This window comes from Phragmites australis, chromosome 13 (genome assembly GCF_958298935.1).
Source record: "Phragmites australis chromosome 13, lpPhrAust1.1, whole genome shotgun sequence".
NCBI classification, from domain to species: Eukaryota; Viridiplantae; Streptophyta; class Magnoliopsida; order Poales; family Poaceae; genus Phragmites; species Phragmites australis.
In genome coordinates, this window is record NC_084933.1 from 31,735,831 (window position 1) to 31,761,748 (window position 25,918).

General features: G+C 44.2%; 5 protein-coding genes across 7 annotated transcripts; all 5 read left to right on the forward strand.

The window, feature by feature from the left end:
- The first annotated feature begins 3,036 nt into the window (after positions 1-3,036).
- Positions 3,037-5,528, forward strand: LOC133887979 (uncharacterized). Its single transcript, XM_062328037.1, has 2 exons — positions 3,037-4,054; positions 4,734-5,528. Exons 1-2 carry the CDS (start codon positions 3,352-3,354, stop codon positions 5,351-5,353), a joined length of 1,323 nt encoding a protein of 440 aa, XP_062184021.1. The 5' UTR covers positions 3,037-3,351; the 3' UTR covers positions 5,354-5,528.
- Positions 5,529-7,072: 1,544 nt separating this feature from the next.
- LOC133889326 (RNA demethylase ALKBH9B-like) lies at positions 7,073-9,779 on the forward strand. Its single transcript, XM_062329845.1, has 2 exons — positions 7,073-7,456; positions 8,810-9,779. The coding sequence occupies exons 1-2, from the start codon at positions 7,240-7,242 to the stop codon at positions 9,634-9,636; spliced, it is 1,044 nt and encodes a 347-aa protein (XP_062185829.1). The 5' UTR covers positions 7,073-7,239; the 3' UTR covers positions 9,637-9,779.
- A 1,279-nt stretch (positions 9,780-11,058) lies between these two features.
- LOC133887887 (uncharacterized) lies at positions 11,059-16,647 on the forward strand. Of its 3 annotated transcripts, none has more exons than XM_062327900.1 (11): positions 11,059-11,405; positions 12,226-12,485; positions 12,673-12,749; positions 12,930-13,066; positions 13,198-13,264; positions 13,503-13,602; positions 14,185-14,348; positions 14,934-14,980; positions 15,082-15,129; positions 15,348-15,852; positions 16,295-16,647. In XM_062327900.1, the coding sequence occupies exons 2-11, from the start codon at positions 12,238-12,240 to the stop codon at positions 16,303-16,305; spliced, it is 1,404 nt and encodes a 467-aa protein (XP_062183884.1). In that variant the 5' UTR covers positions 11,059-11,405; positions 12,226-12,237; the 3' UTR covers positions 16,306-16,647. The 3 variants fall into 3 exon arrangements, with proteins under 3 accessions (XP_062183884.1, XP_062183883.1, XP_062183886.1); XM_062327899.1 differs by having other exon boundaries at positions 11,064-11,405; positions 12,716-12,749; XM_062327902.1 differs by lacking the exon at positions 11,059-11,405 and adding an exon at positions 11,451-11,666.
- A 185-nt stretch (positions 16,648-16,832) lies between these two features.
- LOC133887886 (uncharacterized) lies at positions 16,833-21,790 on the forward strand. Its single transcript, XM_062327898.1, has 5 exons — positions 16,833-19,764; positions 19,858-20,028; positions 20,102-20,241; positions 20,325-20,427; positions 20,557-21,790. Exons 1-2 carry the CDS (start codon positions 17,624-17,626, stop codon positions 20,018-20,020), a joined length of 2,304 nt encoding a protein of 767 aa, XP_062183882.1. The 5' UTR covers positions 16,833-17,623; the 3' UTR covers positions 20,021-20,028; positions 20,102-20,241; positions 20,325-20,427; positions 20,557-21,790.
- A 1,474-nt stretch (positions 21,791-23,264) lies between these two features.
- LOC133887888 (uncharacterized) lies at positions 23,265-24,695 on the forward strand. The gene is made up of 2 exons (XM_062327903.1): positions 23,265-23,888; positions 24,039-24,695. The coding sequence occupies exons 1-2, from the start codon at positions 23,582-23,584 to the stop codon at positions 24,359-24,361; spliced, it is 630 nt and encodes a 209-aa protein (XP_062183887.1). The 5' UTR covers positions 23,265-23,581; the 3' UTR covers positions 24,362-24,695.
- Positions 24,696-25,918: the final 1,223 nt, after the last annotated feature.

A 25,918-nucleotide genomic window follows, 5' to 3' on the forward strand; every position in this document is an offset into this window, starting at 1 on the left:
AAAGCTGAAACTGAACTCAACTTGCTTATATCAAAGAAAGAAGAAAAAAGAAACTCTACTTTTAGACTACATAGACGGAAGATTACAGGAGCATAGCTATTATTCATATATCCTCCGAAGTACGCCTTCTCTATTATTCTTGCGAGCAGGATAAGAATGATAGTCAAAGAGGTGAATGTATTTCCCTGCTCAGCAAAAGCTTGGTGACCTCAGTGGGAGATCTTGAGGACAGATCATGGGCTTGACCAGCAAGACGAAAGAAATATTTTGAGGCGGCCAGGGAAGGAGGCACTGCAAGTGAGCGAGGTCATGGCCATGAGCATCATAACAAGATGGCACATGCACATGATGCACTCGAGTGCACTGCATCCTGTCTCGTGTATCCATGAGACCATGAGCTAGAGTGACCATGGCCATGATCATGATCCGAACCGGAGCAGCCCACATGCATCCAGATGGAATGGACTGTATTGCTTCCCGCCACGTGCCACTCGCTCTCGCTCACAGTGAACATGACTCCATGCCGTTCCTTGTTCATCCTTCTTTACTGCCTGCATCAGTGGTAGCACTGCAATTAGGATTAAGATAAGTAAGATTAGGACGCAGGCGTACAATTAGCTGTGGTAATGTTAGGGCGCATGCAGCATCCGTCGCAGCGTCTCGGCTGCAGCAAGAATCCTCGGAATCAGCGTCGTCTCTATCGATTAGCAAATTATAGTGGCGACATGCATGATTTGAACATACCATTAGCAGTAGTATAATGTAGATTGCGTAATCGAGTTATGCTTTGTTTCTTTTGAGAGCGGCAGCGGCCTCGTGCATGCTTCCTCCTGTTCGATGCCGATGCACTGAAATTCACAACGGATTGGAGTGCCGCTTTGTTCCGGATTACTCTCTCCGTCTAAAAATAGATGATGTTTTGGCTTTTTCTATATATTCAAAATAGATGACGTTTTACGATTTCGAGTTAACTTTAATTTAAAATTTTCAATCTTACTCCTTCATTAAGTAATTTTCTTCCCAATACAAATCTCATTTTTCACACAATAAATTGTATTAAAAGATGATAAGATGATCATTTTATCATTCATTGTAATACTTGTGCTCAACTCTAAAATACCATCGATTTTGAGACGGATGGAGTATTTCTTTTGGACTCGGTTTTTGAAGTTGAATTTTGATTAAGATTTTCTCACAAATATAATTTGTAGCTACAAAACCTATATGGTGTGAAATTATTTTAAATTATGAATCTAGTTATATAATTTTTATACACTAGAAATGCTTATAATTTGATTAAATACTAATCAAAATATATAAAGTTTGATTTTTTCAAAATAAAGTACGTCTAATATTTTTGGAGGAAGTACAGTAGTAGTACAAACAAGATAGGTTCAGTTTTCATTTAAAAAAAAAGATGGGTGAAGTTTTTTAACTGGAGAGTCCTATGGGGTAACGAAAGAAAAGGGGAATTTACGCAGCTTTTGCAGGAAACTTCGCAACCAAAAGAAGCATATACAGTAACCTATGAACAAAGGATTCTACTGCTCCATCTAGCCTCTGGGACACACAAATTAAAGAAGAAGCATCTTGAAATAACCGGTAGCAAACAGCAGGTTGTAAAAATTAGTCGTGGCTCGCACAAAATGCAAAGGCGTGCCTCCTCATCTCCTTTATTCTTTATTCCGTTGGTTGCGGATGGCTTTGATGCCTCCTCTCCTCTGCTGTCCCGGCAGGCATGAGCGACCGAGTGATGAGCTTGCAAGTCAGCAAGTGTAACTGACCGTGAGTGCCTTGAGGCGCATGAGCTAGCCTTTTTCGTTCACAGGACCATGGGATGGGTTCCCTCTTTTCCAGCCTTTCTTTCGTTCTACAGAGAGTGAGAGACCCCAACCCAAGAAACCTCCCTCCCTGTCCTTTCCTTGCCGTGGAAATCATCAAGGACGCAGCGCACCAACACAATGGCGCGCGCACACTGCCCGTGCCCATACCTGCAATTCAGACCATCTCTCTCTCTCTCTCTCTCTCTCTCTCTCTCTCTCTCTCTGCAGATCCATAGACATCACTCACGCTGCAACTGTCGCTGCCCTGCCATGGCCACTACCGCAGTGCAGAATCAGGTGGCCGAGTGGACATGAGATAATCATGCATGCTTCTCCCAGCTGCAACAGCCAAGAAATCTGCCGGCGTGCCCTGCCCTCCAATGCGAATCGTGTTGCCGGCGTCGCTGTACGTCTTGTTGCATCGATAGTGCTAAATTTAACCGCTCTGGCCGCCTTAGTTTTGTCCGCAGTGCACCGAATTTACACACAGTGAGAGGCACTAATCGTGGTAAAAACGTTTAAGATGAACTGGAAGTGATCAGAGGGAATATATAGCGCAGTTACTTTGTATATATATAGTAGCCTTGAGTAATCCCATACGTGGTTGATGGAAGAGAAGACAAATGAGAGATTGAGACAAATGAAGGATCTGACCTCTGGGTTTTACGCTGGATTGAAACGCTCGCTGAATCTGTCGACGATGATACAATCAAACAAAAAAAATTGTGCTGCCTCTCAGATATTGCCTTGCTGGTACGGACGCTATATGGAGCCATTAGCGCTACTATTCGTCATGAGGATACATGTTCTTCTTGGAGATCTTGGAACATTAGTTCAGGCATATCCGTTCACTCAGGTCCGTAAACAACGTCCGTGTGCAAGCCTGCCTTTCTGAGCATTTGCTCCTCGTAGGCAGTTGTACTGGAGCTAATTTGACGGCTCAACTAAACGGGAAAGGCATCCCAGAGATATATGTTCCGAATGTCCTGTACCTAAGTTCAAATTTTCAACAGCCTCGCCCTGCTAATTTTGAACATCGAGTTTCATTCTCATGCTGTTTGAATATCTAGAGTTACTTGTGAGATGAGGCGAATCTAGAGTAAACAATGTAGGTAGCATCAGCACCAATGCAAGTGCCAGCACACACAATAGTACCTGGGACTCCAGGTCTATATATATATTTACCTAAACTGGACACCTCAAGGCAGGGTATGATCTAGAACATCATTATTATGCCATGCTGGATTATTAAGCCCCCGTGTTAGTTGTCGTTAATCCGCTGAATTAATTAGCTGTGGAGGAGCTAGTATAATTAAGCTCACCTTGCAGTTTCCTTCCCCAAAAGCATAAAGCAGCAAGCAGCCTTCTTTAGATAGACTCGGGAGAGAAAGAGAAGCGTCATTCATTCAAACATGCATACCCCATGATATGTTATCATCATATTCATACCTGCTCTTAAGCACCCTCAACCCAAACAAGAAGCCAAAGAAAAACTAGAGGCCAAGATCGAGCTAGCTAGCTTCAGAATATGGTGGAACCAGGCAGATCAGCAGCTGCAAGGGACGCCAAGAAGACCACCCCCACCTCCGCTGCCATGAAGACGAAGCTAACTACGAGGCCGGAGAAGGAGAAGGGCAGCAGCAGCTGCAGGAAGCAGAGCAGCCACTGCACGGAGCCGGAGAGCCCTTCCTACAGGTTAGCGCTCAAGAGCCTCTTCTCCTGCAGAAACAGCCATGGCCACCAGCATGCGTCGGCCACGGACAGCAGCAGCAGGAGCCGGGGCAAAAAGCTCGGCTGTTCCGCGTCCATCTGCAAGGTCAAGGACAACCCCAGCAGCCACAGGGTGATGCAGCAGAGGCCGCCGGATCAGGAGGCTGCTGCCGCAGCGGCGGTGGCCGAGCCCTGCAAGCGGCGCGCGTCGGTGAGCGGCAGCAGCAGCGAGCGGTGCGTGAAGAAGCCCCTGAGCGAGGTCAATGCCAAGCTGCGGCAGGGCGGGACTGGGTCGTCGCTGTCGTCGTCCTCCTCCTCCACGGGAGGCGGGTCGTTCAGGGCTGGAATGCAACTGCGGAGGCTGTCGGGGTGCTACGAGTGCCACATGGTGGTGGACCCCATCAGCGGCGTGTTCAGGGACAGCTCCTCCATGAGGGCCACCATCTGCCCCTGCCCCGACTGCGGCGAGATCTTCGTCAGGCAGGAGAGCCTCCAGCTCCATCAGTCTATCAGGCATGCAGGTTATTGCCTAGCTAGCTACTCTCCAATTAATTAGCAGTCAATCAGGCAACAAGATTTGTTTAGTTTGCCATAATTCTTTAGCTACCAATGCAACTAAGGGATGCTAAATTTGAAATTAAAATAAACAGACAGTTTTTATTATAGTTTTTTATAATTCGTTTGTTGGATTGTGGGAATATAAGAAATTGGTTTTCTTCAGTTTTTTATAAATTGTGAAAGTTTATTAAAAAAATTTAAATTCACAATCTAAATTTTTTTCTCAATTAAAAGCTTTTTATCATCCAATATCTATAAACTATTTTTCAGAATTCAGCTGAAACAAACATATACTAAGGTTCAGATTACTTGCTAGAGTCAGTGTTCAGTTTAGCTATAGATTGGACGAGGTTATGGCTAGGTAGTACAGTCAGTACTTGGGTTGGTGCATGCTAAAGGTGATCTGGTTCTACTGCTGTGTGAAAGTGGGAGTTGCGCTTTATTCTTTCTGCTTTTGATGCTTTCTAGTGCTACTAGCTAGTATTATACTGTAAGTATATTACTATCACTGCTGCTGTAGAAAGCATGCATGAAAGGGATTGCAACAGTATTGTGGCATTTCTATATTTCTGAGAAGATCGTTCCTTTTATCATTCTGTTTTTTGTTTATTTTGCTTGACCATGGCTGTATGCACGAAACAGTGTCGGAGCTGGGGGCGGAGGACACGAGCCGGAACATCATCGAGATCATCTTCCAGTCGAGCTGGCTGAAGAAGCAGAGCCCCGTGTGCAAGATCGACCGCATCCTCAAGGTGCACAACACGCCCAGGACCCTCGCCCGCTTCGAGGAGTACCGCGACGCCGTCAAGGCGAAAGCTGGCGGCGCCAAGAAGCACCCGCGCTGCACCGCCGACGGCAACGAGCTATTGCGATTCCACTGTGCCACCCTCGCCTGCTCCCTCGGCCTCCACGGTGCCACGCACCTCTGCGACGCCGCCTCCACCGGGTGCGTCGCCTGCGGCATCATCCGCGACGGATTCAAGAATCTTGCAGGCGATAATGGCATTAAAACGATGGCGACGAGCGGGCGTGCGCACGACGCCGTCGCGGAGGGCGCCCCCGACGAGCGCAGGGCGATGCTGGTGTGCCGGGTCATCGCGGGGCGGGTGAAGCGGCCGCAGGAGGAGGCGGCGGCGTCCTCAGATGAGTATGAGTACGAGTCGGTGGCGGGGTCGGCGGGGGTGTACTCGAACCTGGAGGTGCTGCAGGTGTTCAACCCCAGGGCCATCCTGCCCTGTTTTGTCGTCGTGTACAAGGCTTAATCAATCAATTGCTCTTCCCATCCCTTTGTCTTGTAGCTTTCTTCTTCTCTTAGGTAACTACTCCCACAATGGATGGTGTTCATTCATTTGAGTAGTTCTAGTCTTGATTACTACAACTGCTCGATTACGAGTGGTACGCAGGCACTTCTTAAGATTGATGTGTTGTACTATATCTATATGCAGTAACAACTTGTCCTCTGGTTAACTAGAGCACTCCCAGTCTGCCACTGCCTCTTGTCTTGTCAAAGAGGAAGTGGTGGGTCGATCTGCACAAAATATGCCTTGACACATTGTGGAGTAAGGACAGAGATGTCGATAGATCGAAGCAATGCAAAAGAATCTGCATGCGCAGGGACAGAGAGCAATGTGCACCAGAGCTGAACCAGGACAGGAGACATTCAGATGTTCGTTTTCAGATTTCACTTGCAGATAGTGCTTACTAGTATGATTCAGACACAGTTCATCGCCAGATTTGATTTAATTTAACAACAAATGACTGCACACGCCTACAGTTGGAGCCATTTGTTCCTCTGCTTTTGCGATAAACAGAAGCAGATAGTATTCGGAGGCGGCACGTGTTACATTCATTTGGGCGACGTAGCATTAGAGCCGTTGATCATCATTAGTGCCTCTGCACGCAGGGCTTGATGCGCGCGCGTGTTCATTCGACTCTACCGCTCCATCCATACACTTATTTATTTATATATTTTTAAATCAAAAAATTATAAATATATATATCTGTTTTGAAATTTTACAAATCTATACTTCTGTCACCAATTAGAAGGACGACATGTATAAAATACGAACAATTATGAAATAAAAATTTCATTTTTTTTTAAACCGTTGTGAATTCATTCCAAAGATATTTTAAAAAATGGATTAACCGGATGAGGAGAGTAGAAGCCAGCAATTTGATTCGCAAGGTAAACGTCTATGATTAATATAAAGTTTGTGATACATGGGTATAAATATTGCAATGCCGATGACATAATATGGGTTCTACCGCGTGGATTAGAGATATTTCCTCTTCTCTCGCATGCCATTTCACGCTTATCTTATTTCTGATGGAACATGAGAGCTTGACGTTTCTAAAATAGTTTCACACATCTCTAAATTTTGGCTCCCTGTCTTCTTAAAAATTCCACTGAAAACGATGTTCCTCCTCCTACTTACAACAACTATATGTGCTAGATGTACAATAAAAAAACCTAATAAAACAAATAGCCAGTGTTTCTTAAAATCATAGATATGATGCATAACCTATGTCTAAACCTATATTTAATGGTTAACTAGCTGGTTTGTAAAAAATATTAGAATTAGAACATTTATCTTCACCATAGATAGATTTTAACATGACTTCCCCGTTTTCACTTCCCTCCCATCTCCTCTACTCTCACTTATGTTGCTAAAGGCGCAAATGATCACTATGATAAGGAGAGTGCATGCACACCCTTAAATAGGAAAAATTGTTACCCTTCAGTTAGGCAACACCTTTTACATGAGACACACGTGACACCGTAACCCTTGTTGCTAATTGGAAGGGTGACAGGTGGGTGGCATATATATATACACATGTAATCTATGCACACTGTATTCACACCATACATATACACGTATTTTAGAAGAGATTGAAAAGTTTAAAACCTCTAATACACGAAAGTGCACATGCGTGTATATATTATCCTAGCTAGACGCAGATGGGTGGACGCTATTACCACCCTCGTTCGCACCCACGGACAGCAAGTCGAGTCGGATCACAATTCACAAAGCCGTGTCCGCGACTGCCCCGCCCGCCGTACCTTCGTCCTCTATAAAGTAATAGTGGGACCATCAAATCCAGCCCCCGGTCGTCAGATCCCCTTTTCCTCCATCTGCAGAGCACCGACATGGCCGCCGCCGCCATGTCCAATCAACCGGCCGAGGGGATGCAGAGGGTGCGCCGGAAGAAAGACTTCACGCACATGGAGCGCGTCGACGGACGCATGACCAACATCCTCCAGGGCCTCGAGCTGCACACCGGCGTCTTCTCCCCTGCCGACCAGCAGCGAATCGTCGACTGCGTCCACGACCTGCAGGACAAAGGCCGCCGCGGCCTGCTCAGAGGTACCCTGTGCCTGTTGCCTTCTTCTTACTCAAGCTAGATCGACCTTCCTTTCAATCTTTCCTCGTTACACAATTCCAAGGATGGAATTCATTTTATCACTTCAAAGCTGTTATAAGCATCGATGTTGCTTCTTTCTTTCCTTGATGCTCTTTTCCCTTGTTCAAAATCTTATGCCGTCTTGCTTATATAAAATAAAAAAACTTCCTTTTCCTTTTATTAATTAAAAATCGCACCTTTCTTCTTTCTAAAGGACATTCCTTCGTGAACTGAATCCACGGATTACCAGAAAGAAAAGTAATCTTGAGAAATTTTGAATCAAACCTGAAGTAGTACCTTATTTTCGTAGTTTAGTGAAAAATAAAAAAGTCAAACTGCAAAAACCCCCCCAAAAGTCACTTGGATTTTGACTTTCCCCCCCAAAAGTTGTTTTGTTGCAAAAAGCCCCCCAAAAGTTTGACTTTGTTGAAAAAACCCACTAAAAATTCAAAAAAATAAAAAAATCATTAAAAAAATTCTAAAAAAAACTAGAGACAATTCTAAGACCTTCTGTGAAATTTGTTTTCAAAAATAATATCCTTTGCATCATATTTTATGGAGAGGAAGTTTGGAAAAAAAAGAAAAATGTGCAGCTCATTTATTAACTCATGTTATTTTAACTTTGTCATGTCTACCATTATTTTTCCTACACAAATAATTGTTTAAGTAAACTAATAAAAGTGGTTTCACTAATTTTGGGGGTGTTATGGATTAGTTATGAATTAATCTATCTGCAACCCATTTACTGAATCCTGCACGTTACAATAACTATTTCAAGATTTCATGTATTTTTACAAGATAGAGGATCATGTAAGAAGACTAAAAAATTTTGTTTCATGATTTTTGGATTAGTAAATAATTAACTATGCATTTAACTCGAATTAATAAATGAGTTGCACGTTTTTCTTTTTTTTCAAACTTACTCTCTATGAAATATGATGCAAAGGATATTATTTTTGAAAACAAATTTCACAAAAGGTCTTATAATTGTCTCTAGTTTTTTTTAGAATTTTTTGTGATTTGTTTTAAAAAAAATTGAATTTTTAGGGGTGTTTTTGCAACAAAATCAAACCTTTGGGGGGTTTTTTGCAACAAAACAACTTTTGGGGGGGAAAGTCAAAATCCAAGTGACTTTTGGGGGGGTTTTTGCATTTATCCCTATTCTTGAGTCTGTGTTGCTTGACCACAGCTGGCAACTTTCTTGATTTTGTGGTTGATTCCTGACCCCATTCGGACATCAAAACCTGGTCAATTGGCTGCTGTTCTCACTGTTGTGTTGCATGCACGCGGATGCTGAATTTGTTTCACAACTGCAGAGCGCACGTACTCTGAGCCCCGGAAGTGGATGCGCGGCAAGGGCCGGGCGACGATCCAGTTCGGCTGCTGCTACAACTACGCGACGGACCGCAACGGCAACCCCCCGGGGATCATCCGCGACGAGGAGGTGGACCCTCTGCCGCCGCTGCTCACGGCGATGATCCGGCGGCTGGTGGAGTGGCGCGTGCTGCCACCGTCGTTGGTTCCCGACAGCTGCATCGTCAACATCTACGACGTGGACGACTGCATCCCGCCCCACATAGACCACCACGACTTCCTCCGGCCCTTCTGCACCGTCTCCTTCCTCGCCGAGTGCAGCATCCTCTTCGGCAGGGACCTCAGGGTCCTGGGGCCCGGCGAGTTCGCCGGCTCGGCGTCCATCTCTCTCCCCGTGGGGTCTGTCCTCGTGCTCAAGGGCAACGGCGCGGACGTCGCCAAGCACTGCGTGCCGGCCGTTCCAGCCAAAAGGATCTCGATCACCTTCCGGAAGATGGACGCTAGCAAGCTGCCGTTCAAGTTCAGGCCCGACCCGGAGCTGAAGAACCTCGCGCCCCTGCCGTATCCTGCTCCTGTCCGGCCGCCGGCGAGCAACGACAGCCCGGTGAGCAGTACACCTCGACCCCAGCAGCAGCAAGCGGTTTCCGTGGTGAGACAGGGGCCGACGACAGCGCAAGGCCCTGGTGCTTTTCAGTACCAGGCTGCGGTCAGAGCTGGACAGGTGAGCGCAAGCGGCGGCGCGTTCAGCCTCTCATCCGATGACTTCCCGGCGCTTGGTGCTTCGCCGGCAACGGCTACGGCTAGTAGGGGAAACAGAGGAAGGCGATAGACATTAGACATTGTTATTCTTTGTGTTTTTCAGAAGAAGGCGACGACGAGGAGACATTGCTGCTCTTTGTTGACCTGAGCTGTGCTCTTGCCGAAACAATTATAGTACTTGCCATTCCATATTTGAGGTACCGTTTGGTTTCAGGAATTGGGCATGGGTATTCGGTATTGGAATTGGAACTGAGCAATGCAGCTGTTTGTCTGGGCTAGAGAATTAGAATTGGAAATGAGGTCCAATTCCTTCTGGATTTGGAGACAACTAAACTGCAGGTCCGTGAATACGGAGCCCGCACCCTCTGAATCGGCCGGAAACCAACTCGTTGTTGGCTCGTTGGCTTGCTAGTCCACACCGAGACGAACATGAACTCCATCCTTAAAGTTGCTGGCGACCATGACTGCTCCCGCAGCAGGCAACCTTGACCGTGCCCGCTGCCATCGAAATCGATCCCGCCCGGCGCTGGCGACCTCGACACCGACCGCCACTAAATCTGCTGCCAATCATCGCTAGCCTCTGTCGTCGGCCACCGCCATCCTCAGCTACCTCCTTCCCCTGAATCGACTTTACCTTCCCTTCCCATCCCCGTCTCCCAAGCCCAAGCCCATGGCCGTGGATGCCGGGGAGCTCATGGCAGCCACCGTGGGTCCAAGCTTCGTGCCCGCCGCCCATGGCGTAGTCGGACAGAACAAGCTCGGATCTGGAGCTGGTCACGTCCGATTTTTTAAAGAATAATCAGTAATATTTCACATATATATCAGTATTAATTTTATCATGCATACGATGACAACATCAATGTTAAATAGCTCTATATCGAATTAGAACAGTTTTATTAAAATAAATACCAGAGTTTTAAACAGCAACGGAAAAACAAAGAAAAACTCTTAAAAAAATTTAGAACACAGCACAGACAATCGACTAAGAGCAATGTGAACTAGGATGCTTTGTCTTCCTTAGTAGTCTTCAGCTTATTTGATATCCACGTAATCTTCTCCACTAAATAGTATTTATTATTGGAAATAATAAATGTAAATACGTATCATACTTCGTAAATGTGAGATAGCATGACATGAGAGTATAAGATAAGAAATATTTAATTCAGATTTCCTATATCTATATTACCGGATCTTAGGACTCAAAAAGATATATAAGTCCTATTTACTATATGTGACACTAAGACTTTATAATATATAAAGCATCGAATTCCATCCACTACATTATCGTATTTATTTCATATCGACAAAATTATGTTGAAATAATTTTACACACACTTACTCATTCAGTCCATTTCTTTATTTATTCGTACCAGTAATTACTACACTATATACAGAAAAATGACACGAAATAACATGTATTCACTCATCAAGTTTCTCTCACTGCCTTGTAGGTCTGGACAACCATGCAATTTTGCGCACTCCTGAATCAAAAGCAATTTCAGCGGCGGGAGGCGAGGTAGACGGACGGCGAGGAGGGCGGCCGGCCGGCGAGCGGAGCAGAGAAATCAAGAATAGATTGGTGAATAGGCCGGTGCGCTTTTGCACAAAGGACCCTTACACAAATGACTACTTATTCCCTCTCTGGACCAAGTGGAGTCAACTGTTCAATTTCTCTCATCGCCGTCGTCGTCTAGTCTACTCCACCGCCCGCACCACCACCGTTCCATCCATACTGACCTCCGCCGCCACCTCCGGGCGGACGAATGGGGAACATGACCCGGTCCGACTCCCCCGTCTCCCGCCGCATCGTCCTCTCCTTCCTCGATTTCCTCAACTCCGGTCGGTATTCTCTCTTACTCGACACCCACACTTCCCTTCTCCTCGACCCGATTCCCCATCCGCGTTTCACCGTATGCTAGTCTGCAGTAGCGCTCGTTCCCTTCCTTTCTCTGGGTGATCGAATCGACTACTGACGTGGTTGTGGGAGCCTGAGAGGGGTCAAATCGCTTGCCTTCTCTACTCGTGCGTGCTACAAATCACGTGAATTTCTTGGGGATCGGTTCTACTTGTACAACTGGTTTCATTTCCTAGAAACTCAAGGTAGGTTCCCTGTAGGATCATCAAACCCTACCTTGCTCACCCTCAGACCAAAGCCCCCATTCGAAACTGATTTTAATCTAGGGTTCCCTTACGATTTGACACCTGCCCCTGCTAAATTTCATTGCTTCAAGTGGTAATTTCGATTTCAATTTGGAAATTGGGGCTTTCCAAGGAGAGACAATGGTGTGCAATTAGATAGATGGTTCATATGTGTGTGATGTTTCTCAGTGTCAAGCAACATGAAAATGAACGAGCTATCTCCACAGTCAGCATATGTTATTGTCACTTTTGTTTCCATCTCTCCAGACGAAACCACCTAATGAATTAATAACTTCATGAAATTTTTGTAAGAGATAGGTTTAATAGTAACATAAATTTACGATGTTGTAGACTCATAATTGCAAGAGACAAATAAGTAATTCAATGAACTTAAATATGTAGAAAGAAAAATGGTCGATTTCTGTCCTTTTTTCGAGCAACGATTTCTGTTCTTTTTAGCACAACAGAAGCACATGGCTGCTTAAGGTTCACTCTGCATGATTTCATGTTTGCGATGCAGTTGAACTAGCTCATGGGGCTGATCCTGAAGCTCTTGAAGTTGCTAAGGATTGCTTGGAATCCATTTTTAGTATCAATTCATCAGCCACTGGCGAGGGGGTACAACCAGGACTGTTACTTGAACTATTTAGTTCTCTCGAAGCTAATGAAAGAGACAAACGAAGCGCTGGTCTGGTGTCACAATCTGTATCAAATAAACCGTCTCGAAGTGCGAGTACATCTAATATCGAAGAATACTCAAATAAATGTACAACATCAAATGTATGCTCTCTTCTCTCACCATTTGATACATGATCTGTGTTTCTATTGAACAACCATCCTTTTCGTATTGTCCCATACAAAAAAAAACATGCTTATTAACATTTTCCTTTATTGACAATAACGTTCCTATATATATCATATGCTTATCCGTGCAGTTTTATTACTTTTCCCTAATAACATTTTTTAGATATATTAGCCTCTCATACGACATTTCTGCTTCTCCTGATCAGAGTGACAGCCAGGTGGAAGATACCTTTGACTTAGGTATGACTATGGCATAACTGATATAGTTGCAAATATCGTTTGTTCTTGTATTTGTAAAAGTTTTCTGCTGCTTGTGTATCTTGATTTCATTTGCAAGGCCATGGTGTTATCACCAGAAGAAGATTACCCATTGAAATTACTCGTCTCATGAAACTTTCTTGATTTTTGTTTTTTTGTCAGATCATTCAGGAGATGAACTATTTGCAAAATTTTATGCTGCACTGGATGAAATCAATTTCTTTAAGACATCACCTGCTGGAGCTGAAGATCCTGGCCAACTTTCAAAAGCAACACAATACTTTACTGAAGCATTACTGGTAAATGAGCTATTTTTTGCTTGGCTAGAAAACTATTAGTTGGGCTGTAACTATTTCCCCCTTTTCTCGCCTCGATTGTTCTGGACATATTTTTATGATTAAGTATGGACTTGTGATTTGTTTCTGTTTAGGCGATGCAAAAGTCAGGAAGGAAAAATGCAAGCTTAGTAGACCTTGCAGATTCCTTTAAATCAAGAGGTATGTGGCCACGATCCTTGGTCATTTCACATGTCTAATTTTGAGTAATTATTTGCATTCTATTTGTGATTCATTATTTTGTGTAGAAATTAGCAACTTCCAACTTTGCAATCTTCATTTCTTCAATTTGTAAATTTAAAAGCCAATGACATTACAGTTCAAGCCTTCTATATGCATTAAGAAATGAATGTGGATGTGCTTCATTCTATTAGCTGACTGCTTATTATTTATTCATCAGGAAACGAATTCATGAGATCAAACCAACACCTTAAAGCGGTAGAACTGTACACCTGTGCCATTGCATTGAGCAGAAAAAATGCCATTTACTATTGTAACAGGTACAAACCAATCCGAGAAACTTCTGATGGCTGTTTTGGTGAACATGCGGCATGCAAGTAAAGTATGCCTTGGTAGTTTTGTTATTTTTTATTATGGCATCTCATACTGAGTTGAATTAATAGAACAGAAAAGTTGAGATCATTTTTTTCCAGTTTCGTGTGAAATAGTGTAATATGGGGTAGGATCTGGACATGCCTTAGCCTTTCATAATAGTCTACTTTACTTAACTGCCTGAACTAGTATAGATGCATATTGCTTCGAGATTCTTGCATTCCTATTCTTACTTTTTTGGCGTTGTTATAACCTGTGATGTGGTGGGGTGTCTCAGTATCTATTATCAGTTCTTCCTTGAAACTCAGCACCGAAGGTGATAGAAGGCTTAGGAAACACAATATTTGAGAAATAAATAGAAAGAACGAGGTGGCCAGAAGCCCTTTGGAAGCTTGTCATTTCTGGCAACTGAAGGGATCCTTACTTTTTCGTCTTCGTGCAGTGATTTTATCAACCCTGATAGCTAATTCATAACACCATTTATCTGCTTCCACTTTGATGTAACATGAAAAGCTACATTCCACTTCCAGGGCTGCTGCTTATACCCTTATTAATATGAACAATGAAGCTATTGAGGACTGCCTGAAGTCAATTGAAATTGACCCTAACTACAGCAAAGCATATAGCCGACTTGGATCTGCTTATTTCGCTCTGGGGAATTATCAAGATGCTTTATACAAGGGATACATGAAAGGTAACTGTTGACGTGCGGCCCTTTTTAACCTTTTCCACAACTAGTAGGTGCAGTTTACATGTGTTGCCTAATTTTGCTGGGATAGGTCTTTTATTTGAACTGTGGACTGAGACATTGAACTTCTTTTTATTTACTTTTAGCTTACAGCGGCATCCAACCTAAAAGCAACCTTCTTCCTTCTTTTCTCCTATGTGCAGAACATCCTATTGTAAATCATCTCACCACACTATACTAATGCTACTGTGTTTGTCTTCCTTAACATTTGGACATCTGTACTTTTTCAGACATCAAATCCAATTAAACAAACATTAATTCAGTTGACTCTTGAGTCCTGACCATGTTCCACAACCAAATCCATACCATGCTTTCTTATGGTGGCACACTTTAAGCGCTGTGTAAACCAGTAAACTCCGATTTATGATCAAATTTCTTTCGATGATTCCTATATTCAGTTATAATGATTTTTTCTTCTGCTTGATCATATTAACTGTTCCATTTGTAATTCCTGCATGAGTCTGCTCTGTAGGATTATGATATCCAATAGCGAATGGGGTGTATAGTTAATCTACTCTGCTCTTTTTGCAGCCTCTGAGCTTGATCCTAGTAATGAAAATGTCCGACAGAATATCGAGGTAGAGATTTTATGTTCTTATATTTATTTTCATTAGGAAGCTGTGTATGGAAAACTAAGATTTTTTTATTCATCACTTTGCTCTCTGTCCAATAAACTTAGGTCACCAAAAAGAAACTGGCCGAACGACGAGTCCCGCCGGAAGAACAGGTACTGTCACTAGAAACTGCCTATGCTTTTTAAATGGGGTTTGAGATGTGTCCTACAAATCAGCACTGTCATTTTTGTACAAAAGGACTTGCGTGTTAAAGGCTCCTAGTTGGGACGTCTACTATATTCGTAGATTCGTAGATTATTTTTTAATTACATGCTGTGTTTTTATTTTGTTCTTTGGTCTAAATCGCTAACTGATCCATATTGTTGTTTAGAACACACATGCACATCAAGCTCAAGGATCGCACCCAAGGTTTTCTGGTCAGACAAGCAGTGTTCCTTTCAATCTATTTCCACCGGGTAGTTCTTCAACTCCTGAGTTCTTTGCCAACTTGATCAATCGTGGATCTGATCTTGGTCAACAGCCACCTGAACATTCGATAAATATAAATTTGAATGACATTTTTGGTCATACAAATGTCAATGTGAGTGGTCAAGGATTGGGTCAAACAGGGAATTCAAATAACCATACTCCATCTGTTTCTATCCCGACCGATGCTGCAGTTCCTCCCGCTTTTGCCTTCTCAGGCCCAGGCAATGAAGGAAATCAGGAACACCGAGTTTCCAGTGGACATGAAGGGGAATATGGTGAATCAGGTGTACGTAGGGATGATGGCGTCCATATAAACTTGACAGGACCCGAGCAGGCTGCAGAGGCTCTGAGAGCTGTGATGCAGATGTTTGGGCCACAGATGGGTCCACATGAAGGCGCACCTAGAGGTTTGTTGATAATTCACTTCATTTATAGGAGTTGTTTATTTCGAGTCAAGTTTTCAGGGCTCATGCTTTGAACAGAACAAGGCATTTATTCTCCAGTTCTCTTTGAAGGAAAAACTCCTAAATGACTGCGATGTTCATTTATTGAAAAGAAGACTATCATACTGTCCTATTTCTCCTGAATGAACAATCAATTCAGTGCATTAAACAAAATGACATAGATAAGTAGCTCTGACCAAAGGAATACTGGGTACATTACCAAAAGAATTATCGCTATGCTACCTTTTTATCTTTTTGGCCCATCGTGCAGTTGGAAAATTTTGATAGAACTTGCCATCAGATTGGCAATCTACTGTTTTTCTTTTATCATTTCATTTTTAATTTGTCGACCACCATCTTAGAATTGGTTTTGAAAGACTTAAATACCAATTATTGTACTCTGCAGGACCAGGTTAGACGGGAGAAGCAGGAAAATGCTTTATGTGGCTCATAGTTCAATTCTTGTCTACAGAAGTCTTATACTCTTGTGCGGCTTGTTCTCTTGCCCTTCATCCTGATCAAGCATGGAAATTCTTGGGCACCTTATGTCAGTATGTCTGTTCTACTCCACCTTAGTGTTTCCTGTACTTGCATCGTGGCACATGCTCAGTTTACCTGCTTTCTTCGTCCCAGCACCAATGTATCATTAGTTATGATGAATCTTGTTTGTTGAAATTTTGCCGCGATGTCTGTTTGACCATTTTATTTGTGGGTCCATTGGCAATCAGTTGATGATACATATGAACTGAGTTAGTACTAGTCAATTATAATGTGCACATCTACTTTGGAGATGGTTAGCAAGAAAGACTATGAGTGAGGCCGGCAGAAGAGAAAGTATGTATTCGTCTCTTGCTTGTAAAAGCAGATGCTATATCGAAAGTGAATCATTGGCTGCACCTCATCTTTTTCTTTTTTGCCTACGAGAAAGAATAAAATGGGTTGGCTTGGAAGCTTGAGTTGCTATCTGGGCGTGTACCATCTTTAGAATCGGACGACTTTTTGGAACTCAAAATTGTATCGTTCAACTCATCATCATAATCAAAGCCCAGCCCCAACAAGCATAAAGATGATGAAAGACTCGGCGAATTCAGTTCACTTTTCAGTGGGCCTTGTATAGCTGAAAAGCTCAGGAACACGTGGCTCCAGATAGCAGTGGGGAGATGCTCAGTTGGTTAGTTTTTTTCTTTTTTTCTGGGTAGAACGTTCGGGTTCGAGTCTAGACTCGATATAGATGTGTTTGGTGGTAAAAGTGTGTTAAGTGTGAGGTTATATCTTGTTTGGATACGTTTCGTGAGGTTATATTTTGTTTAGAGGTGTGATGTGACGTCCCAACCGATGCTGAGCTGAGAGTAAAAAGAAGCACAACGGAATTAAAGCAAATCAAATCAAATCACGGGGGGAGGGAGGGATGGATGGAGATCTCTTACTTCGGACTGTAAAGTTACCAAGAACAGTGATTTGTAAGGAGATAAATAGTACGGAACAGTGATTTATTGTAGCAAATCTACTGGAGGAGCGATGGTACGGCACTCCACTCCACTCCACTCCTCTTTTCTGTGTGTGTGTGTCGGCTCCCCAAGCAAACATCTCTCCTCGCCGCCGGGGACCACCAACGAACGCGCCGACCTCGGATCTGACTGACCCTTGCCGGACTCCCAACGAACGCCACTGAACGAACCCAAGCTCGATCGCGCCACCACTCAACGGTCTCCAAGCTTCTCCGCCCGAGGGTCCCATGCAACCGAGGTCCCGCATTCACGGTCGCGACCCACCGCCCCCGCCCTCGGGGGGAGGACGCTACCGCCGTCGGTCGCCGCCTCCGCACTCGCCGCGCCACCACCGCCGCCCGCGCGACCCGCAGAGGCGCACCCCCGAGCGGCCCCCACCGACGCCGCGCCGCTACGAGGACAATCCCCTCCCCGACCCCCGTTCGCGAGCTCACATCCTACTCGAGGCCGGCCGCCTCGCCGCGCACTACTTGGTCGCCCAAGGCGTCCTCCCCGAGCACCTTCTCCAGGCCAGGGAGAGCCCAAATCACAACACCGGCTCCTGCCCCGAGCCACCCTCTCCCGCCGGCTACGAAAGGAAGCGAGACGACGACGACGACCCGAGGTGGCGGCGGACTGGAGGCGGCGCTGGGGACTGGGGCCACGGCAAGGGGGATGATGACAGGCAAGCCCGGAGGTCGGGGTGGGACAGGAGGAACCACAGCTTTGACGGCAGGCGTAAGTACAACGACGCCGGCGGCGGCGGTGATGTGCACCGGGGTGCCCGCCGGACTCGCGACTACGATGAGCCCAAGAGACCGCCAATGTCGAGGTCCTATTCACATAACGATCGCCGGGCTTCCAGTGATAGCAGATTGGATCGAAGGAGGCCAAGTCGGAGCAGGAGCAGAAGTAGAAGCAGGACCAGGACCGGGAGCTACTACGGTGGCAGCAGGAGGGATTCAGATCGTGATTTGGATCACACCAAGGTGCCACTCTCTGCCATTATTCCTGCCGCTGGTGATGATGGTGACGTGCACTACGGTGATGTTGATGAAATGCCAAGGCAGCCGAGGGTACCTAGTTCGGTGGTGGTTTCAGAGGTGAATGGCAGTGCCGGTCAATCTATGGCTATCGAAGATGGGGAGATGGAGAACGAGATCGTTGGAGTGGATCACGCTCAAGACATTTCTGAAGAAGAGGATGCTGAGTTTGCACATGAAGATGGTGGTGAAATGGATGTCACCCAGCGCCAACTGTCTGATGTGGGTGTTCATCCATCGGAATCTGTTGAGCAAACAGTGCATATGCAGCCCCAGATCAGCAATGGCGAGGAGGAAATGGAAGCTGGCATTGCACCCATGGATGCATGTATGATACAACCATTGGCAGAGAAAAATGGTTGCTCTGAAGTTAGGGATGAAATGGAGGCTCCACAGAGTGAAGTTGAGACTGGCGTTGGTGATCTTAACAGAGATCAACCAGAGCTGCCAGCTTGGTACAGAATTTTTGACCTCAACGTCGTTGAAACTCAACAGGGATGTGAAATGTCCAAGATTTCTGGCGATTCTCCTGCAGATCATGTTTATGATTCTGTGCCTGATTTAGTTGGTCAGATGAACCAACAAACAAACTGTGGTAGTTCAGGAATTCAAGGTCAAGATGAGCATGATCGCCTGTTGGAGGACAGGCATAATTTCAGCAATCATGATCTGAACAATGTGGCTGATAAACATGCACAGTATGATGCTTCAGATATTCAAGGTCAATATGAGCAGGCAGGGGATAATCACCTGTTAGAGGATGGGCATGATTTGAACAAATATGATCTGGATAATGAGGTTGATGAACATGCACATGATAATCACCTGTTGAACAATGAGAATATACTTCTAAATCATGGCATCGCTGTGCGTGATTTGGATGATTGCCATCTGAGCAACGAGCAAATGCTTCTACAGCAAAATGCAGATGAACAAGAACATGATAGTCACCAGACGGAGAACAAGCAAATGCTTATAAATCAGGGCACTCCTGTGAAAGTTTTGGACAGCCACCATGTGAACGATGAACAGTTGCTGCTAAGTCATGGTGCGGATGAACGTCAAGATGATAATCACCGGATGGAGCCAGAGCCCACGCTTTTACTTATGGGTGTGCATGATGTGGATAGCCACGATCTGAACAGTGAGCAAATGCTTCTAAACAATGGTGTAAACAAACAGGCAGCAGATAGTTGCTATTTGAAGAATGAGCAAATGCTTTTGGATCAAGCTGCGGATCAACAAGCCAGAGTTCACAGTATGGGCAATAGGCGAATGATTCCTGTAATTAATCTGGAAGATGATTATGAAGAGCAGTCTGATACCAGGGAGTTTATAGAATCCAAGTAAGCTTTTTTTAGATTCTTTTTTCTCGTAGTCTCAAGGGGGCACCCGGGGCAGAGGAAAATCCTTCACACTTGAACATGTTCACTATACAGAAGTGACATCTTAAATAAATATATGGATAGTGTTCTCCAAGAACATACGAGTTCTCAAGACCAGCAGACCTCAAGTTTTCCTGACAAAACTGACATACAAGCAGCTTCTTCTTCAGCTGTTACACCAATTTTGGAAATATGTGTACTGGAAAGGGTGCTGTGAATGCAGAGGTAGGATGGCTATTTTGATATATGTCCTTCTTGCATCAATTAAAGCATCATGATTGACAAGTAAATTGTCCAGGTTCACTTACCGACTAATTCTAGGAGTTGACTTCTCATCAGTGAGATCTTCATATGCTCATTGGGGAATTAATTCATGTCCAAGCTCTGAAGCCATTTGTTACAACTTGCATTTTCTGAGTCTATTCTCCATTAGTTACAGTCAGTAACATTGCATTAATCTGTTGTCATCATAATCTCTCTTTATCTTGTGATCCTGAAACCAGATTTTCCATTTCTCCAAGGTATTCCCAATGATGATGATGCCCTGAATTATGCAGTAGTGGGACAGGGATTTCTCTTCTCCCCTGAATTATTTACTGAACCTGTTCTTTCCTTGACTTGAGAGTGAGTTTTACAGTTTTGCTTTGCGACAACTGTTGGGTTGTTAGAACTATATTTTCTCCTGTTTTTTTTTTCTGTGATCATCACCACTCAACTTATTCCCTCTTTATTTTTATGTGCGTGTTTCCTCAGAAGTTATCAATGTCTGGGACCTGGCATCCTCTGAGCTCGGGAGATCCTTATGAGCCATGTTGTTTGTGCACTCAGCTCCTACATTCTGCGTCAGCTTACTGTTATCCTGGACCATGGGAAGCCTGCATCAGACCGATTGCTGTAGTTGATTGGTCATTTTTTGTGTATGTTGTGCTGTAGTACTATTTATTTTTAGATTCCTAGCCTAGAGGTCGCATTCGCATGCTGGTATAGTGACACTTGGGACCCTGAAACGAGGTGGTATCAATACAGATGCCACGCGGGCGTTGTGCCTAGTAGCTGAATAGCTGGCAGTTTTTTCAAACTGGAAATGGTATGCGGGTTTTAGTCGTTTAGTAGCTAGTCTGTGATGAAGCGCAGAAGGTTCACATTGTCTGCTGAATTATTGTCGAGAGACGTCGGCTGATTTCAGTTGTTGTTGTGACAAATGAGGTGTACCTCCAGGGAATGGAAGGCAGTGCAGTTGGATACGGAATCAGTAGTGCTGCTGTCTGGATTGGACTGGAAGCGCTGCGCTGCTGTGAGTGGACCTGATGGACTGGACGGTATTTCTGACTGTCGGTCCACTGCATGCCGAGATGTGCTTGGTTTGTTTGACCCTGCATTGCGCTTCTCCAGTGAGGATCGAATCGAAGATCCCTCGGTAAGTGTTATGCAATGGCCCCAGTCCAAGGCAAGTGCGTAGGTGCATGCATGCATTCGTGCGTACTGCTGAGGCCGGCCTGTGGGAACATTCATGCAATGCATGCAGGCGCCCAAGGAACGTACTGGACACCCCACAGCCCATGTGGGTGCATGTTGCACTGTTGTTGCATCCATCATCGGCTCGTCCATCCACCTTTTACTAGTAAATTTCGCAAACCACAGTACCATCGTCAAAACTATCACAAAATTCTTTTTTTCTTTCTATTTTACAAAAACACATTTACTTTACATCACTTTATCATAAAATTACACTTTTTTTAGTTTAACTCTCACAAAACTACATTTTTCTTCTTCTATTTTATAAAACTACACTTATTTTACATCACTTTATCACAAAATAATTATGATATGACGTTACATCGGTATATAGCTTCTAAGAGAAGAAGGTCAAAGGCCACGTAAATCTGCTAACTTTGCAAGCAATTGTGATATAACGTAGTCGGTCACGTCAGCAAACGGTGAGAACTGAAGCCTGTAAGTATAATGTGTTGGTCTATCTTGTCAGATTTATTCACAGTAATAGAAGTGTAGTTTTGTAATAAAGTGATGTAAAATAAATGTGGTTGTATGAAATAGGAAGAAAAATTTGTAGTTTTGTGAGTTAACCCAAAAGTGTAATTTTATGATAAATTGATGTAAAGTAAGTGTGGTTTTATGAAATAGAAAAGAGAAATATAGTTTTATGATCGTTTTGATGATTGTACTGTAGTTTTGCAAAATTTACATGCCTTTTCCTCATGCATGCCTTGAACAAGCACTTTGTGGTTGGCATATGATCTCGAGTGTGTGTTGGTCCATGTCCTTCCATCCCTACCTTAATTCAGTTGCGATATATAGCTAGGTTATCTTTCGAGACAAGAAAAGAAGACAATGAAAAAAAATACAGAAATAATCACATGAACCTTGGTAGCCATCCTTTGTAGTGTGTAACGTATCAAAGTTTCCAAAGCTTGCTTTTTGTTGTGCTACGTTGGGGAATTAAGAGAATTGCTAAATCTCATTTGAGTGCTTTAGAATTCAGAGGGTTTATACACCGGAATATTGGTGTCTCAGATTTGTCCTTTAGGGATGGGAGCCTATAAGAGCATCTCCAGCAGCATCGATAACCGGCTCGCCATCAGTAAATCTAGCTAAAAGGCTAAAAAAAAGCGGATCCAACATGCTCGCCAAACGGTTGGCCATCCATGTAGGCTCGCCATCGCTCTCTGTTTGCTCGGAAAATTTGGCAGTCGCCTCCCCATTTGCCATCCGACGATAGCATTCTGAGGAACATCGGAAGCTAGCTAGCTATGTGTGCACGTGTGTTTATTTTCCCATTTTATTTTGTAATTCTATTTGATGATCTAAAAGATGTCTACAGCTCAAACCAATTTTTGTGTAACAACATAACTCACAGGAACCCATTTTGAAAAGTTGCACGCAAAAAAGCAGGAGCCAGATTTGAAAAAAAAAAATATTCAAAATGGACAGTTTTTCAACTTTCATTGAATTTTTAAAGGTTCAAATTGACTTCCTAAAATTGTAGCAAATTCACCACAAATATTCATTTGATTATAGTAATTTCAACCCTATGTTGCATAATTAATTTGTAAGTTTCGTTACAATGCACCATTCAACAATTTAAAAAAAAAAGCTATTTAAAAAAACTAATTCAATTTCTCACTGATATGTAAAGCCACCTGAGTCACTGAATGTTTGTTGTTACTCCCTGTAAAAATAAGAAAAAATTAAATACCCCGGATATATAGGTGGCGATGGCATGCATGCAGGTGGTTACTCCATCCTACTTGCGGAACGGATTAGGAATTTAATCAGTCAATCAATCAATATGTATGTTGGTAGCTGCGTGTTCGCTAGCTAGTCCTTTTCTACATCAAAGTTGGACCACCCGACCGGACGAGTCCACCCGACCAATCCCATCGCGCATCTCGATCCCATTATTCAACTATTACTATCATTCTAAATTTACATGCCCAATGGTATAAAAATCTTTGGGCGATCTAGCGGCACTCATGTAACTTTGAAGGCGTAGCAAGGGGGGTGTGCTTTCTTGCAGTGAAGATATATGCATGCCTACCTGAGTCCAATTAGTGGGCACCTCGTAGTAAAGAAAAGCTTCAGCGAAAATTTGGCACCGCTGATCTGATCCCACACGCTCTCGCTCTCGCTCTTCTTCTCTGATTGAAAGGAATGGAAAAGTGAAGCTTCCTTCCTTTATCGATCCCTCCTCCCCAATCCAATCAAGTCCAGCTAGACCAGCTAGCTACTGGTGGATCGAGGAACACATCGATCGAGAGCCATGAACAAGGCGTACGGCCCCTACTGCTGCTTCCACCCCAGGGAGCTCGTCGTCGGCATCTGCGCCCACTGCCTCAAGGACCGCCTCCTCCTCCTCCTCGCCAACGACAACAACACTGACGCCAACGCTTCCTCGGGCTCGGCGCACCCCTACACCTACAGGGGGAGAAGCCGCCTCCGCCCAAGGACCACCAGCATGTCCCTCCCCAAGGTCTTCGCGCTCGGATCATCCTTCCTGCAGCGCCTCGACTCCCGCCATCACCGCCCCCAAGTCTTCTCCGACCACACCTCCGTCGCAAGCCTCGATGGTACGTACACACGCACGGCATGCATTCAATTCATGGCACCACCCCTGCCTTGTCCATTGATCTCGTTCGTTGTAGTACTCCATATACATTTGGGTGCTTAATTGTTGTTCTTTGCTTGGCAAAACCAACCGACCAAAAAAAAAAAAAAAGATTCCTTCATCTCGATCAAGTTCGAGGACAACGGCGAGGCGACGTGGGATAGCAACAAGGCCGCCACAAAGCCTGTGGAGCCCCTGTCGACAGGCAAGGCGGTGAGGTCGTCGTCGTCCTCGACGACGGTGGTGGTGGCGGAGCACGTGAAGCGGGGCGGCGTGACGCGGTGGCGGAAGCAGGTGGTGGGTCGGCTACTGCAGCTGGCAAGGTGGAAGAGGTCCGCGGACGGCAAGAAAGCGGCTGCGGAGCGGTCCAAGGGGAGGGGAAGGAGCTGGATCCGGAACCTGACCCGGAGGCGGCACGCCGAGCGGGCATGGTAGCGTAGTGGACTCATGTCTTTTCATCGATCCATGTGCTTGAGCTGAGTCTCGAGTACTGTACACAACAGCAACACACGTGAGTGCTTTTAATTTGTTTTGCTTTGTTTTGTTTCGTTTGTGCACAGCATAGCTAGCGGTGACAGATATATATAAATCACCATGTCTCGATCGATATACATAGTGTATACTAGCAAAGCGTAAGAAGGTCATCACAGAGCCCATCCATATGATTCTCGAGGTCCATCTATCTTAGCTTGTTCATGCGGGCCGGGTCTGACCAGGAAAAGAAAAATACAAGAAGCACTTGTTGTATGGTAGACTAGTAGCGATTCATGAATATAACAACCGTTACTCTGAATCTCCTGTAAAAAGGAACAAGCTAGCCATGGTGCGTTATATATATTGCGTGTGCTCAAACTGAATACTCAAGTTGTTCTTTGCCATTGAGGTTATAGTTAAGGTCAGATTCAGTCCATCAAAAAATTGATTAAAATTGGGATGTAATTCTGGTGAACTCGAGTTGCCTGGCCGGTAAAGCTAGGAGAGGGATCTGCATTTGCGTGATGGACAGTGCTGGGATGTTTAATTGTTTGGTGCGCCTCAAGCAGGGAGTTAGGGACATGTCTGCAACTAACGATCTCTATTTCAGTCAGCCGTGATTGAAAGGAAGTGACAAGTAATCTTTGGACAAGGGTGGATAGAGTACTAACTGGAGAGACAGTCGCAGATGGATAGTACGAGTACACATGTCGGCTGCTTTTGGCCTTTCCTTCTACTTGTAATGAGATGAGAGAAATTGGACCACAACGTACCACAACAGCAGCAATACTTGCTTTGTTAAAGTCAGAAAGATGTCTAACTAGCTATACCTCCTTTCAAGGAAAAAGGGAAACTAAAAAAAGACCATTTCCGATGAAATCTGCCACCATGCAATTCAAGATGGACTGCACCTTTCTTCCTTTCTTTTCACAAGGGAAGAAAGCATGTTGAATAATTGAGTTGAATTGAGGCAATGCCATGTTTCGCTGAAATCAAAAGGAACCTTAATTTTGCAATATATATTCCTTCTTGAAATACTCCTACATACACAAGCAAAATAAATTAACCTGCTGGACAACTCATGGCGTGCCCTTAATTGATAGTCGTGCGATACATTTCTTGATTTCTTGTGCACAAATTACACGCTCCTCTTTCTACTTTGGTGAGATGGGTGGTGCGTTGCGCGCGCACCTAACTTAACTATCTGTATTATCGTAACTGATTATTTTTTTAGTTGTAACTGACAGATATGGTAATATAGTTGAGATCGTAAGTATCCACACGATGTGTTAGTATAGTTGTGATCGTAACTATTTATAAGTCAGTATTGATATGATCGTAATTGATAATTTTCTTAATCTTAATTAACAATTTTTTAGTTATAACTAGAGAATGACGTAACAGTAAATTACATTACGGCTAAGACACATAATAGACTCGTCGTGTGTGTATGTGTGTGTGTCTATATATATATATATATATATATATATCACGGTTAAAGGATAAATGACTGGTACT

Bases quoted from the DNA above. Each gene is read 5' to 3' on its own strand.
- LOC133887979 (XM_062328037.1), top strand. From the start codon at position 3,352: ATGGTGGAACCAGGCAGATCAGCAGCTGCAAGGGACGCCAAGAAGACC. The intron at 4,055-4,733 runs GTTATTGCCTAG...TGCACGAAACAG, and splicing joins TCAGTCTATCAGGCATGCAG to TGTCGGAGCTGGGGGCGGAG.
- LOC133887887 (XM_062327899.1), top strand. From the start codon at position 11,330: ATGGGGAACATGACCCGGTCCGACTCCCCCGTCTCCCGCCGCATCGTC. The intron at 13,603-14,184 runs GTACAAACCAAT...TTCCACTTCCAG, and splicing joins GCCATTTACTATTGTAACAG to GGCTGCTGCTTATACCCTTA. The intron at 14,981-15,081 runs GTAGAGATTTTA...CAATAAACTTAG, and splicing joins ATGTCCGACAGAATATCGAG to GTCACCAAAAAGAAACTGGC.
- LOC133887886 (XM_062327898.1), top strand. From the start codon at position 17,624: ATGCAACCGAGGTCCCGCATTCACGGTCGCGACCCACCGCCCCCGCCC. The intron at 19,765-19,857 runs GTAAGCTTTTTT...TTCACTATACAG, and splicing joins AGGGAGTTTATAGAATCCAA to AAGTGACATCTTAAATAAAT.
- LOC133887888 (XM_062327903.1), top strand. From the start codon at position 23,582: ATGAACAAGGCGTACGGCCCCTACTGCTGCTTCCACCCCAGGGAGCTC. The intron at 23,889-24,038 runs GTACGTACACAC...AAAAAAAAAAAG, and splicing joins CTCCGTCGCAAGCCTCGATG to ATTCCTTCATCTCGATCAAG.
- LOC133889326 (XM_062329845.1), top strand. From the start codon at position 7,240: ATGGCCGCCGCCGCCATGTCCAATCAACCGGCCGAGGGGATGCAGAGG. The intron at 7,457-8,809 runs GTACCCTGTGCC...TCACAACTGCAG, and splicing joins CCGCCGCGGCCTGCTCAGAG to AGCGCACGTACTCTGAGCCC.